We start from the raw sequence: 15,833 nt of genomic DNA on the forward strand, positions 1-15,833 counted from the left end.
ATTATGACTTCTAATTCCAGAACTCAGGAAGTGGAGGCAGGAGGGTCAGAGGTTCAAAGTCACCCTCAGCTATACAATGAGTTCAAGGACAGCCTGGAGTACACAAGACCTTGTCTATAAATGCATGCATGAATTACACACGTAAAGAGCTTTGAGCCAGGGATATAGTTCAGTTGATAGGGCACATGCTTCCTGATCTCATCTATCAGTCTCCATCGATAAGGCCAATGTGACGCCAAAGCAAATAGCTAACTGAGCCTGCCCTCTCACTACCACCACATCTATTCCTTTAATAGGCCTGCTGGCACTGGCCTATAATCCCAGATACTCAGAAGGCTTAGGCAGGAAGATCCCAAGTTCAAGGCCTGTTTGGGCTATAGAATGGGAGACCCTCTTCCAAAATAAAAAGTTTAAAAAAGGTGGATGATATAGCTTAGTGGTAGAATATTTACCTAATATGTACTAAGTCCAGGGTTCAACTCCCAGTACCATCAACAAGAAAAAAAGCAATTTCCTTTCCTGGCAGCCTACCTCTTACACCTCAAAAATAAGGGAGACTTATGTGGAGCAGGGGTTCCCTAACAGTGGAGGGCCACCTAGTAGCCATCTATTCTAGTCACAATGAGAAGGCTGCAGCCTGCCCTGGGTGGCTCACTTACTGAAGAGGTTCAGCTTCTTGTCAGCCTGCAAGGCTTCCTCTCTGGTGAAGGGAAAGTCAAACCAGCGGGAACGGCTCAGATTGAGCTGCATGGTCCTGCCAAAGATCTCGATGTATGATGGGGCCCGTTCAATTGCCTGGGTCCCAATCTGGATCCGCATGCCTGTCATCACCATAGTGCTGCTGTTGTTACTAATCTCAATGGTGAAGCCGCCAGGCTGCAAGGACAAAAGCACATGTCAGAAATCTCCAGAATCCTGCCTCAACCTAATGGCTACTAGGCAAAAACCTCATTTCTTTCAACTCCATCCTAATCATATCATGAACAAGGAAGAAGATTGGCAGTGTAAGGCTTCCCTTCACCCGAAGAATAACCAACCCATGTTGTCCTGTACATAGTAACCCTGCTAACAATGGAGAAAATTTAGCCTGGTGGGATTCAAGACCTTCAGCAGTGGAAAGAATGTTGATTTATTCAAGGATCATTTGATCAGAAGTGAGCAACTCTGAGTACATATTCTACGTCTGATTCTAAAGGAAGATGTGAGGCTAGTCCAACTGCTCAATGGAGGAGCACCTGGGTTCAAGCCTAGTGCCAAAAAGACAGACACGAGTTGTTCAACAAAAATGGTCACAAGAGTGCTAACCCAGAAAGTGAATCAGCCCTGTGTGCTCCTCACCTTGGTGTTAGCCACGTACATGCCAGTGGAGTTCAGCCTGTGCTTTATCTGTTGTGCATTGTAGACTTGCAGGAGGTCATTACCACCAAATTCCACATCTGTCAGCTGTTGGTTGTGTTCAAAAAAGTCGATGGGGAAGGTCACCTGGCTGGATGTGCGGGCAGCTGTGGGGACAGAGTCAGAGTGCCAGAGTTCACTGGTGTGTGGTTTTAGTGCCTCTGCTCTCACTTACAAGGCTAAACACTGAGCCCATGTTCACATACTCTGCTATAACCAAATGAGATGCCATCATCTGTCCATCACAATGCTTACTTGAGATCAGCTCTCCAGCATACCACCCTTGACCATGTGACCCACCACACAAAACCTGGAGAGTACAGTTTAAAACACAACAGAATCTATTTCTTTACAGGATGATAAGCTACAGAATCTCTAGAACAAATTTAAAGAAACATGATGATGCCTGCAGTGTACTTCACTTTGCTAGGATCATTCCCTCCTAAAATCATGCTTCCTCTTCTTCAAAGTCCTCTCACAGTCAGGAGCAAGACCTACAACATCTACAGTATTCTGCAGGAAACTAGTCAACTGAAGGGATCTACCCTTCATTTAGAGCAAATGCACAGGTAAGCCACCTTCCATAACCCAAAGAAAACCCAAAGCTGAAGACAACATTCTTTATGGGGCACCAAGAACTGCTGGCACAAAGTAGGTAGCAAATGGTGGTTGCCACATGGGCCTTTGTTTCACAAAATTGGCTAGGACTGGTCTCTGACCTCACCAAGTGTGCAAGCGGGAGAGCCAGTTCTTCTTCCGACTAACACAGAGACCTACTGCGCACTGTCTAGAAGACTGCTGAACCCATGCCCACGGGGTCTGCAGGGGCCTTACTGATCGTAGCTGTTTTGCGCTTTCGCACAGGCTTCATGATGCTGATGACGCTGCTGGGCTGCAGGGAGGGCTGAAGCCAGTAAGAGGTATTCTCTACATTGGCCATGTAAATGCGCAGGCTGCCATCCTCACACAGCAGGATCATGGTCGTCCGCTGCTGTTCATTGCAGGCAGTGTGCCTAATGGCAACCATGTCTTGGATCTAGGAGGAGAAGAAAAAAGGGGAGCCAGGGTGGGGGTGGGAGGTACACTGAGTTAGTCCTCACATCTGTGGCTCAAGAGCCACACAAAGGAACAAAAACCTCAGGCTCTACAGGTGGGTTGGGGTGCAAAAGGGCAGCAAAGGCAGCGGCTAGAAGAGACATCTTTCATCTGTTTGTTTCTTGAGATGGGGGCTCAATAGACTGACCTCCAAACTCTTAATTTCCTTGCTTCAGCCTCCCCAGTGCTAGAATTATGGACTTGTGGCACAATATGAGATGGGAAAGTATTTTCAAGCTGTCAGAGACAATAAATTCCTAAGTAGGAAACGTGGGAAGAGCACTGACCTTTGCTTTGGCGGGAAGAGTCTTAATCTCCTGGATGAGGAAAGTGTCTGGTTTCACCATGACTACCAGAGGCACGCCAGTAGTTTGCTGGACACAACAGACCAAGCCAGGGTGGTTCATCACTTCAGACCACTGGCAAAGGGCAGGAGAAGTCTTACTGCCACCATTGGAGCTGCAGAGAACAAAAGCGGATACGGTGGCACTCTCCATTTTTCAGTTCCTTTCTTAAAAAGGATCATCCTATGAGTAGCTATGAAACTCAGAACAGAATCCCTGGCCAAGGAGTCAAATTCGCAATGGGTCAGTTTACTAAGAGTCATGTGTGTGCTACCATCACTCCAGTGTGTGCCCCCAAGAGTCCTCACTGACATTGCTACTTGAAGTAAGTGACCTTTTGAGACTATCAACTACCAAGGTCATAGGGCTGCTTAAGGTGAACGGCACATCCTACACTGTTCTTCTGCCCATGTGATGTCATTCCAAAGCAGGTTAATTTCCTACAGATCTAAAACAGCTCTTCAGTAGCAGATGAGGAGTAGAAGAGACTCTGAATCTCCTCTTCTTCTTCCCTAGATATAACTCACACCTCTAACATCCAGAAAATTGATGAATAGACTTACCTGCCCCAGTTCTAGCCACACCCCCAGGAATGATGTACTATTTACTTATGGGGAAGGAGGGGGCTTCTCAAGGAGGCAAAATGAAAGGGTCTTGGGGGCAGGATCAGTGCCTCATGGGCACTGTCTCCTCCTTGAATCTTGGCCACTGTTAAAATCACGCCAGTTGCCTTGACTATAAGTTTTTCTCTCTGTGTAACAGTGAAACTCTTCAGCCCCTAAAAGGCTACCTCTTACAGCCTGGTGTCTCCATGGTGAAGAACAAGCAAGCGGGTAGCCCAACTTGCCAACCATGGCTGTTTGTCTTTAAAGATACTCAACTGGAGTAGTACAAGCCTGGTTAGAGCCAGTATGTGAGGCACTAGGAGAGGCGAGGGGTAAGGATGAGAAGGGAGGGTGTCTAGGAGGCTGGCATTCCACGATTGCTCTCACCTTTTGATGTTGATGGGGAAGAGCTGCAGCACCTCCAGAGTGCTCCTGCTGACGGTGGCTGCAAAGGACTTGCCCTGGCTGTAGCTGAAGAAAAGCATCTGCAACACATGTGAGTAGTACACAGACACACCGCCACCTGCCACCTGGCTGTTACTGTCCTGCAGGAGAAAAGAGACACATGCGCAGATTTATTTATTTCACTTACTGGCTGAAACCCAGGTTCTGGAGTAGGACTTTAAACCACCACAAGGTACTTCCACACCCTAAGCATGAGACTTCTACGCGTAAGCTTCCTATGAAGGTTGAGATGGTTTTAATAAACTGGCATCCTTAGAAGATATTACACCACACAAAAGTACATTCTAGCTAAAGGAGCAATGATTCTTCAGTACAGATTAGAGACAATGACCCTGGTGGACATGGGCCTCTATCAGGAAGAACACAATTCCGCCAGGTAGGCAGAATGACCCTGGTGAACAGCTACCTGAGAAAAGCAGCCCTGATCTGTCTCAGAACTGACAATGTTCTACACGGTAAATCTCCCAATCTGTCCAAACAACCAAACCTTGGGACCTCTGTCTCTGTAAAATATGCTTAATTGTTCCAAGTGTAACTTGGGCCCCTGAAACTATTTAAGCTGATAGGGATTTCTGTTCAGGGCCAATTCCCTTTTGTGCAGTACCCATTGGTCATGTCCTATTATTAAAGAATTTTTCTAGCTGGAGAGATGGCTCTAGTGGTTAAGAACACTGGTTACTCTTCCAGGGGACCTGGGTTCAATTCCAAGATCCAAATGGCAGCTCATAATTAATGATCTGTAACTCCAGGTCCAGAGGACTGATACCTTCTTCTGGCCTTCAGAGCCAGATGCATGTGGTAACATGCAAGGAAACACCCATACACATAAAATAATGATACTTTTTAGAAAGGTGTTTTTTCTTCAGTAATCCCTCAGTGCTGGAATGACTTGTCACTGGGAATGCATAATAACTGATTACAGATCCTAAGAAACAAGGACCTTGCAGTTGAATGGTCTTAGTGATTTAGATTTTCGTATTAGTTAAAAAGAAGCTAAGCACACATGCTTGCACACACGAGAAAAAGTAAGGAAACCAAAAGGAGACAACAGAGGAGTTGCTAAACAAATCAAATATGGAACAGAAAGAAGTGGCAAGATGTCCTCTAACCTTCAGGTCTTCGTGATTTATTTCCAGAACATTAGTGACGTAGAAGGGCCCCTGCTGGGCACTGCTGGCCTCCTCCATGAGCTGTGTGTACATGTACCCAGCAGAGGACATGATGACAATGATGCTCTTGCCTTCCTCATTGAAAAGGAAGGTAACATCTCTTATCTTTGAGCTCGGCAGGAGAAAGTAGTAGGTAGGACTCAAGGCATCAACAGACAAGTCATAAATCTGCAGGATGACAAAGAAGGTGATCTCTTTCAGTCCCCAAAACACCTTAGTGACTTCTGATAGCTGCAACTTCATAGTGATGGGCATTCACTCTAACTAATGAAATGAACTAGTACCTAACTAGTAAGCCAGCATCATTTACCTTGACAAAGTCTGCTGTGACAATGGCCAGCTCAGTCTGTGAACCAGGTAACCACACAGCTTTGATGATGAAGTTCCCTGTTGCCAACTGGGGATGTAACACTAAATGATCCGAAACAGAGCCCGAGCTACTGAAGGTGAGCACATGGCAGTCCTGGGCATGTGTTAAAGAACATAATGTTAAAATGTGACTGGTAAAGTGGGGTATTTCATTCCAGAGCTCCCATCTTTCCTTCCTAACATTCCCTGCCTCCAAATCGCACCTCAGACTGCCTAAACACTCAGGTTTCCAGAACACACAGAGAGCGGAGCAATCAAGAAACATGGACTGAGCTCAGAGAAAGACCTCTGCATTCCAGTAGCTTTTATGCTTTCAGCTATCAGTGAGGAGGAGGAGGAGAAGGTGAAGCTGAGGCCAGGAGAGACTTGGTCAGAGCTCACAGCTCTGGGAGTCACTCCTGTACTGGATCTTACCTTCAGCCCACACACTGCCAGGTAGTCCTCCTTGCAGGGGTTTCCAGTGAGACTCAGCACTGTGAAGGGAACTGGGGCAGAAGCCAAGCGGGTCAGAGTCAACTTCCTCTTGCTGGAATCCGCTTGTTTCAGGAGTGCAGAGAGCTGTAGCACTGTGATCTGCAAAGGAACAGTCACCTGCTTAGCCCTAGTACCAGGGCCATCCCTCACAGTCCAGAACAAGCAGCAAGGCTCCCTGGAAAGGGTGTGGGTCGCTGGGCTGCTTTATGGATTAAGTCACTTAGAAAATGTCTAGATGAAGACTGGCCTCTATTTCTCCCCAAAGAAAGAACATGGAAGGTCATTCATGCCCTTCTCCCAATAAGGGCAAAAGAAATGAATAACAAAACCAACTTTTCTATGCTAAATCTTTTCATAATAGTTAATTCTAGCCTGGCATGGTGGTACATGCTTTTAATTCCAACACTCAGTAGGCAGAAGCAGGCAGATCTCTGAGTTTGAGACCAGCCTGGTCTACAAAGCAAGTTCCAGGACAGCTAGGGCAGTTACACTGAAAAACCAATTTAATAACAACAACAACTATAAATAATTAATTCCTATGCACTACTGTCCTCAAACATCCTGTTAAGTACTTTCTGGGTCAGCTAGATGTTTTAAGGACTATCCATACTTTCACTTAAGGTTAAAACAACAGCCCCAATGAGAGGCAAGAACAGAAAACAAATACTAGCATTCCCCAACTTAACAGCGCTGCATTTCTGAAGAGCAGGAAGGAAACACAAGAAACACTGGGTCTGTCCATGAAGGCTTCTGCCCCTCAGCTTGTGCCTTTCAGTGCCCAAAATGGGCACAACTGGGAAGTAAGCTGTCCTCGACACCAGCTGATCACTGCCTCTGCCAGGGCCTTTTCCTAGTCATCTCAGTTCTAGGGATACCAAATGACTCAGGTTCAAATCAAAAGGTTTCTTTTGATGAGATAAGTCTTGAAATTAATTCTCACAACCAAAGCAGCAATGTTCCCCTTACTGGGTCTATCTGAACATGGTCATCTCTCTGCTCCATGTAACACTTAAGATAATCAGGACCTAAAATGACTGGGAAGGAATCATGAAACCCACCTTGCCCTTCTCATGGCTGACAGCCAAATGCTGGCGGCGCCCATGTGGGGAAGAAAGCACACACATAGCCACCCGCCTGAGAACATGGGCACTGATCAGCTGCCGTATAGTTTGGCCCTGGTCTCCACTGTAATTCATCCGAACATTCTCAAAGGCACCTTCCTGTGAGCCTAAGGTAGGAACCTGGAAGAAACAAGGAGCAGAGACAGTATGGGAGTAAGCACTGGATTTGGGAGGAGCTGATCAAAATAAATTATATGCAAGCATATAATTCTCAAAATAATAAAATTACTAACAACAACAAAGAAAAGTAGCAGGGCAGGGAGGCAGAACCCTTTAATCTCAGCACTTGAGAGGCAGATGGATCTGTGTGTGTTCCAGACTAGCCTGGTCTATTATAATGAGTTCAGGCTAACAAGAGATTAAAAAAGAATATTAATTAATGGACTTTGGCTTCTAATACACCATGCGTAGCTAAGACCACTATTTTCAGTCTATTTAGAACAGTGGGGTAAATTTCCAATGAAAGTAAATTAAGTCCTGGTTGCTTATTAAATGTTAAAATCTACTTTCACTTATAAAATGATGGTAGTGATATATTTTTCTTTCATGCATTCCGCTTGGTGAAAGTCAAGTTGGCAACTTGATGGGTCTTTAACTTATGTCTTTAGCTCTGGATGTCAATAGTCACAACCTTACATCCTCTGCTCTAAGAGGATCGGCATCAATGAAGCACCACCATATATGTCCACGTTTGTATTCCTGGGGACAACTCTCTCTCCAATAGGCCCCTTCTGAAACCCCTCATGACCTCATTCCTGGTGTCTATTCTTGCCTCTTTGGGAACTGCCTCTACTTACCCTGCAGGTCAGCAGTCTGCCGTGCGAAGCTAGGAAAATAGTTCTAAAGCAGACAACTGACAGGCTGCACCCGAAGTTGAAAGAGTAACTAAAGGCAAGCTGTCTTTAACTCAAGGCTAGAGGTCAGAAAAGGACAAAGCTACCGAGCCTTAGGAAGGAAGACACGGTCAAGAGGCTTTCAGTTATCTACAAAGGACTTCTGTTCCAGTGTCCCCAGAATGGAGCTCTTCGCGTCTTAGGAGTTCATACATTTGGAAGCTTTAATAAAAAGAGGACTTACTTCCTAAATACCCGGATTCGTGCCAGATATAACTCATCTGTGGGTTACTACACTGCTCAGAGTACAGCTAAGGAAGGAGGTGACCACTGATTCTAGGTTATGCATGGTCTGGGACCAACTAATTCTAAATCTATTCCAGTTGCTCTGCCACATACTGGGATGCTGTGCCGCACAGGTTGTAGTAAGCAAACCGTGCAACCCCACACACTCACCATCAGCTGGTCCGTCATCTCCACAACCTTGTCCACTGTATGCAGCTCACTAAGGGCCTGCTGTGCTCGGCTGCTGCTCCCCACGGCTGAAGCCTGCTGAAAGTTGGTCTGAATGGCATCCATGAGGAAATTGAGCATGTCTAACACGAGAGGAGCGAAGGAGAAATTGGCCTGAGAGAAATCGAAATACACAAGTGAAAAAAAAAAAAAAGAAAGAAAGAAAAATCACAGGTCACATGCAATAATCTTGACAGTTTCCCTTCTCCAGAATCCTAGCTCTGACTACAGTCAATGAGCTACTGCTGAGAGGAGCATTTCTAAGTCAGGGTCCCACAGGCACCCTACGTCATTCAAGACACCCAGCACATATAACCACCTCTCTCCTATCCATACAGAATGGGAAAAATAGAAAAAACACTCAATGGTTTCCTGAATTCTGGGCCCGGATGAGAACCCCTGGTCAAGAAAGCATGTTCTAGAATATCACTGCTGCAAATCCTTCCCCAGAGATGGACAACAGACACTCCTTGCATGTGCACTTCAAGAGCGAGAAAGAAGAAACTGGGCTGCCAGGAGAGCCTCACAAACTACTGACTCAGTCTGGCTAAACTCTGTCCAGAGCACTAGTGCCTATCAGGAGGCCCCACCTGATTCTGCAACTCTTCACGGCACCCCTCAACTGTGCGGCACAGGCTGCTCTTCTTGGGCTTCTCTTCATCAGTAACCTTCCCATCACTGATGGTGACCTTGGCCTTGTCAGCTGGTGAGGTGCTGGCATGGCGCACCAAACTCTCCGAAACCCTAGGTTCACTCTGAAATGCCGACTCCTTCATGGTAGAGCTCATGCCACTGCTAGGAGTTCGCTTCACCAGTGCCTAGGGACAGAAAATGGGAGTGCCCCTAAGTTCTTGCCACAGCCAGATGAAATACTGTTAAGATACCGGAAGCAGAGGCGGCTATATATGTGATTCCCAAGCCCAGATCCAAGGGGCTTACTAAATGCCCATCTTCGCTGCCCACTCAGAGCATCAGGCCTTGACTATACAAGGTTGCTGCTTTTAATGCTCTAATTACTTGGGCCACAAATGGATACATCACTCATAACAGGATGAGAACAAATTCTTGGCCACACAGAGCTAATATGGGAATTTTCTGCCTTAGACACTCCTGCATTACTAACAAGTTGCCCATATGACACTGTGAAGGCTCCATCTCTCACCAAGCAGCTGCCATCTTCTTTGGCTCCACAGTCACAGAAAAAAGAACCATACTTGGCATAGGAAATCTCATGATCCTTGTGGCACACCTTCGCACACACAGTGCACACACCCACCCCATCCACCATCTTACAGGTATGACAGTGGTACCTACAAAGAACAGAAACCAGCAGTAAGTCACAGGTCCCAGCACTGGAGGCCCAGCTGGCCTCACTTTAAAAGAACTCACCAATGCTGGTTCATAAATTCCTTCTGCGTGATGGTGAAGGTGCAGAGTTTATTGCAGAGAGAATCTTCATCCTTCAAAGATCAATATGTCTTTTTAGTCAGACACATAACTCTGCATATAGGGACCCATAAAAGCACATCCTCCCATATCCCATGGAAAGATATACCCATGACTAGTGAGAACCTGCCCTGGCTTGAAAGAGCCAGTTATCGGAGAGCCTCCTGCAATTTCAAGTGCAATCTTCTATTGCTTTGAGGGTGGGGGGGAGCAGATAATAAAAACCCTTAATGCTTTTGAAGGTCCCCCCCACCATGAAGAATGCACCCCCACACACCCCAAACTTGGGTGAAGCAGAACAAGTAGCTCCAGAGAGAAGAAAGGTATAACTCATTTAAAAACAACTTCACTAAGAGATTGGCTTGGTATATCTGCTCTGCAGGCCCAAAAAAGCACAAGAGCAGAGTCCTGCACTAGGCATGTGGGCAAGAAGGCTTAAATATGCTAGACAGCTACTCCTTTCTCTACTTAGAACTTACGGAGTCCTCAGCCTGGGAATCTTCCTCCTCCACCGCTAACTCTTCTACCCAGTCTGAATCCACCTCAATGACACGCTCTTCCCCATCCACGGAGAGGTGACTGGGTCCTTGGCCATTACTCTGACTCAGGGCATTTGTGACATCAGCCAAGTAAGACATGATATGACACGTGCACTCCAAGACCATCACATGCTGCAAGAGAAACCCACAGAAGCTTCAGTTCTCAACTTATCTTACAAGATAAAGTACATCTGGGACTGGGAGAATGAAGTAAATAAGGAAACTAAGGCCCCTCAAGACAAGACGGGTTTCTAAGAGTCTCATCAGCATTCTCCTGCTGTCAACATTATCATTCATGCAAGCTGTAACAGGTTCTAAATGCTGCAGAAAGAAACAGCTCCAATGACCAAAAGAGAAGCAAACCATAGCAGTTAGCTTTGTGTTTCTCTTAAAAGTCCAGCAGACAGAGAGTGGGGAGACACTCAGTAGTGAAGAGCACAAGCTGCTTACAGAGGACTTTAGGTAGCCCTCAACTCCAGCTCCAGGGGAATCTAACACCATTTTCTAGTCTCTGTAGGCTCTCTCTCACAATTAAAATAGAAAGGCAGGCATGGTGGTGCAGGACTTTAATCCCAGCACAAGGGAAGCAGAGGTAGGTGGATCTCTGAAATCAAGGCCTGCCTGAATATATCAAGTTCCAGGAGAGCCAGAACTACAACAGAGACTCCACCTCAACCCTCCCCCAATTAAAAATACAATAACATAAAATAAATTTTAAAGCATTAATATACCTATAACCACCAAGTCAGATATCTGACTCAGATTTCTAAATTCCCAGGAGCCTCTCTACTCTGACAACTCAGTACCAAAAGGACAATAATTAGTAGCTAAGGAGGGAGAAACTTACTGGGGTTCAGAGCCCTGCCCTGAATCTAGCCACCCTGCTAGGTTTCATGGGTGGGAACCAAGCAAAGTACTTAACCTAAGACTTTTGTCATCCTCAAGCCCCTCTGCACAGTCCAGAGCTCTGCAGGCACACTGATCAGCTGCAGCATCTGGACCAGGGCTTAGAATACCACCCCTCACCCACGTAACACTGACCCAAGGCAGCAACACAGGAGCATCTCAGGCAGCAACAAGTCCCTGTGCTTAGAAGGACTCTGCTGAGTCCTTCTCAGAGCATCACTTCCTGAGACCTGCAAGAGGCCCGAAGGCATGCAGTCAGCAGGTACACTTTACCAGTCAAGAGTCACTTCCTGCAGGCCAAGATACATAAGAGCTCCAGAGGCAGACTTCTATCTGACCGAAGCTCTTTCCTGGCTCCCTGCCCTCAGCATTCCTCATTTTCCTTACCTTTCCATGCATTACATTGGCATTCAGTTTCTCAACCACATTCTTCTGAGACAGGTACTTCTTGCTGTCCCAAAGCAAAGAAAGAAGACACACAATCATCTAAGGCACCAGTGGAAGGACCACTTCTAATCAATCTGAGATACCTGTCAAGCACAGGAATCTGTTCACAGAGCACTGAGAACATGGCTTGGGCTTGGCTGGTCTTAGGACAAACAGTGCATTCAGTATTATTTCTCCAGGACTTGTGACAAAGAACCAGGAAACTCCACTAAAAATAATGAAGACAGCTAGGCATAGTACATGTGCCTATAGTCCCAGCACTGAGGAAGTTCAAACAAGTATTTTGTGTTTGAGACTGCCTAGGCTATATAGTGAGACCCAGTCTCAAAGGTGTGTGTGTGTGTGTGTGTGTGTGTGTGTGTGTGTGTGTGTGTGTGTGAGAGTGAGTTGTGTGATGGGAAGGGGATGTATCATGAGAGGAGTCTGTCTCACGAGTTCATCTAACTGCAATCTTTCCCAAACCTTGGCCTCTGAGTCTCCCTACGCTGGGGACTGAGATATCAACATACTGTTGTTTCATTGAGGAGAATGTCAATGTTGATACCACAATTACTAGATTTTCCTAACAACTAGGAATAGACGATAATACTCCTAATTTATTTCTATTATTTATTGTCCCTAATTTTGGCGTGCTTCTATTCATTGTCTCTTTTTCTGATCCGTTCTTTTTTACAGTGTAGCTTTAAGACATGAAAAGTGAGGAACCTTGAACTTTCTAAGAGATAATAAATAATAGCACTATAGATGCTATAGGCTGTTAGTAGGTGGAAGAAAGGTCAAAGGAACTGATGTGAAGTACATAGCCTCGGATAGAAATTTAATTTGCCACATTATTATTCATATTGCTGAAAAGCATCTCAAGCTTATTATAGAAAAATGTTTATGATATTTGTTCTTACAGTATTATTCCTCAACTACAACAAGCACTCTACTTTAGAAATTTGTAAATCACTAAACATTTTCAATATCCACTTATAAGTGGTGTGAGTGTGCAACCAACCCCACAGCATTTCTTCTATTATATGAATATATTCATTTCTTTTTATGTCAACCCTGTTGAATCTGGGTTCGTTCCTTGGTTCTTTTTGATTCGTTATCATTTTTATTTAATGGGAGGCAAAGAAATGTGTGCTTTACTATTTGATTGCATTGTACCTTACAGGTCATGGTTATAGCACCAACATTCTGTGGGCAAATTCACTGTGATACTCTATTGTGTTGGGAGCACTCATAAAATTATAACTTGGCATTTTTATAATTATGTGTCTACTTCAGTTTCAAGTGTCTCACAAATGATAACTTTTGTAAAGTGCTGAGAAAATGAACATATTTACTAAATGGTGGTTGCTTTTGGATCATGTTTGCTGAAGAAACAGTTCTGTAATGTGAATGTTTTAGGTAAGATTTTAGATGAACAAATGCATTTTGTGTATCTTAGAGAAGTGTCTATGTCTTCCTGAAAACTTAATTTGAAAAGTCTTTGTTCGTTTGAAGGGTAAATCTCCATAAAATTTAGCAGCCCCCTCCCACTGGTGGCTAATTAGGCAATTTTGCTGTAAGAGGTAGAAATTACCCTCTAAAAGTCATAAACAGTTTCTACAATGAAATAGTCTAGAAGTTTAAATACTAAGGCAGAAATCAGTATATTTCATCAGAAAATTATACTTCTTCATAGGAGTTCCAAGTAGGTATTATTTCAATAAGACATAACTTTCATAATTGACAATGGGACTTCTGTAGAAATAGAAATGATCAATAAAAAGGTTTTATAATGAAAGCCAAAATGTGAATTCAAAATAATTTCCTGAGTATAACAAATGGAAGTAATTTGAAAAAAAAATCAGTCAGCAATGCTGTCAGTATTTCTATACCTACTGGCAATCATTGGAATACCCATTACTTTCATTTTATATTTATAGAGAAATACTTTTTGCAAAGAACATGACAAAACAATTTTCTATTAAAACACTAATTACAAAGCATATTATCAAGTTGATAATCTTCTGATGAGAAGATTTTTATTAATGCAGTATCCCTTTAATCTCACTGTTCCCACAAAACATTTTGGCAAAGTTTCAAGGAAATACTGACTTGAATTTAGAAGTATATAAAATTATGGTTATCAAGCGAAGTAGGATGAAGAAACAAACACATTGGTTGAAATTACAAACTATTTTTTACAAACGGTGCTTCTTTCATGAGTAGATGAGTTGAAATATTTACATCACCTATTTTTTTTTTTAATGCAGGAGCTGCATTTAAACATGATGTTCAGTCTGGTTAACCTTTACATCTAATATCTTCTTATGTGTCAGTACACACAATGTTTGGCTTTCTGAGTCGGGGTTACCTCACTCAGGATGGTCTTTTATTGTTCACTGGCTTGCAAATTTCATGATATCATTTTTTTTAACCACTGAGCAATCCTCCAGTGTGTAAATGTACCACAATTTTTTTTTATCCATACTTTGGTAGAGGGACATCTAGGTTCTTTCCAGGATTAAGCTGGCATTGGGAACCTATTTCTTATGCTGGATTGCCTTTCCCAGCCTTGATGCAAGAGGAGGAGCTCGATGTCTCAAGTATATCTGGCTGTCCTTTGTGTATGTTAAAGTAGCCTTTTGCCTTCTTTCCTCCCTTTTGGGTTATAAAAAGTATATGAAAATGAAATGTGGGCAGACTCAGTATTTGGTATTCACTAATTTGCCCTCACAGTACTATGTTACGTCTCTATGTTTCTTTCTCATCTCTGTTCCTCCTATCTAACATTTCTAATCCACATGCCCCTACCTAAAATGAGGTAAATCCCAGTGCCACTGCCAGTAGCCCCCCAGTCTGCCCACCCATACAACTGTCAGGCACATTCAGAGGGACTAGTTTGATCCTATGCTTGTTCCTTCCCAGTACAGCTGAGTTGGTGAGCTCCCATTAGCTCAGGTAAACTGTTTCAGTGGATGCACCTCTCATGGTATTGACCTCTTTGTTCATATTTTCATTCCTGCTCTTCAACTGGACCTTGGGAGCTCAGTCCAGTGCTCCGATGTGGGCCTCTGCCTCTGTTTCCATCTGTGTTGGATGAAGGTTCGATGGTGATATTTAAGATAATCATCAGTCTGACTTCAGGGCAAGGCCCAGTTCGGGCATGGTGATAGATATGGATCTATTTTCATTCTTCTACAGGTTGACATCCAGTTATGCCTGTACCATTTGTTAAAGATGCTTTCTTTCTTCCATTGTATAATTTTAACTCCTTTGTCGAAAATTAGGTGTTCATAGGTTTGAGGATTAATATCTGGGTCTTCGATTCGATTACATTGGTCAATGTCTCTGTTTTCATGCAAATACCAAGCTGTTTTCCTTACTGTAGCTCTGCAATAGAGCTTGATGTCAGGGATGGTAATGCCTTTGGAAGTTCCTTTATTTTATAGGATGGTTTTGGCTATCCTGGGTTTTTGTTTTTCCATACGAAGTTGAGTACTGTAGTTTCAAGTTCTGTTAAGAATTGTGTTGGGATTTTGATGGGGTTTGCATTGAATCTATAGATTGCCTTCGTTAAAATTGTCATTTTTACTATGTTGATCCTTCCTATCCAAAAGCATAGGAGAACTTTTTATTTTCTGGTATTTTCTTCAATTTCTTTCTTTAAAGGCTTAAAGTTCTTGTCAAATAAGCCTTTTCCTTTCTTGGTTAGTGTTACCCCAAGAATATTTTATGTTATTTGTGGCTATTGTGAAAGGTGATGTTTCTCTGATTTCCCTCTCAGCTTCTTTATCTTTTGTGTATAGGAAGGTTGTTGAATTTTTTGAGTTGATCTTGTACTCTGCCAAATCACTGAAGGTATTTATCAGCTGTGGGAGTTCTCTGGTAGAGTTTTTGGGTTCACTTAAGTACACTATCATATCATCTACAAATAACAAAATTTTGACTTCTTCATTTCCAATTTGAATCCTCTTGATATTCTTTTGTTGTCTTATGGTATTGCTAAAATTTCAAGAACTTTGTTGAAGAGATAAGGAGATAGTGGACAGTCTTGTCTTGTTCCTGATTTTAGTGGAATCGCTTTGAATTTATCTCCATTTTATTTGATGTGATCTGTCGGCTTGCTGTATATT

The 15,833-nt window shown here is 43.6% G+C and overlaps 1 protein-coding gene across 1 annotated transcript in view; it reads right to left on the reverse strand.

Moving 5' to 3' along the window:
* Window positions 1–15,833, reverse strand: part of Ubr4 (ubiquitin protein ligase E3 component n-recognin 4) — a 116,225-nt gene that overhangs the window by 60,551 nt on the left and 39,841 nt on the right. Inside the window, exons 33-48 of the mRNA XM_026782272.1 lie at window positions 12,395–12,401; window positions 11,662–11,760; window positions 10,309–10,500; window positions 9,773–9,843; window positions 9,546–9,693; window positions 8,974–9,201; window positions 8,327–8,497; window positions 6,975–7,157; window positions 5,857–6,015; window positions 5,384–5,536; window positions 5,014–5,241; window positions 3,827–3,984; window positions 2,778–2,949; window positions 2,230–2,431; window positions 1,339–1,502; window positions 660–876 (exon numbers count right to left, since the gene is read on the reverse strand). Coding sequence (XP_026638073.1) covers window positions 660–876; window positions 1,339–1,502; window positions 2,230–2,431; window positions 2,778–2,949; window positions 3,827–3,984; window positions 5,014–5,241; window positions 5,384–5,536; window positions 5,857–6,015; window positions 6,975–7,157; window positions 8,327–8,497; window positions 8,974–9,201; window positions 9,546–9,693; window positions 9,773–9,843; window positions 10,309–10,500; window positions 11,662–11,760; window positions 12,395–12,401 — 2,552 coding nt within the window. The remainder of the gene's footprint in view (window positions 1–659; window positions 877–1,338; window positions 1,503–2,229; window positions 2,432–2,777; window positions 2,950–3,826; window positions 3,985–5,013; window positions 5,242–5,383; window positions 5,537–5,856; window positions 6,016–6,974; window positions 7,158–8,326; window positions 8,498–8,973; window positions 9,202–9,545; window positions 9,694–9,772; window positions 9,844–10,308; window positions 10,501–11,661; window positions 11,761–12,394; window positions 12,402–15,833) is intronic.

The sequence above is a fragment of the Microtus ochrogaster genome, chromosome 10 (genome assembly GCF_000317375.1).
Source record: "Microtus ochrogaster isolate Prairie Vole_2 chromosome 10, MicOch1.0, whole genome shotgun sequence".
Classification (NCBI taxonomy): Eukaryota; Metazoa; Chordata; class Mammalia; order Rodentia; family Cricetidae; genus Microtus; species Microtus ochrogaster.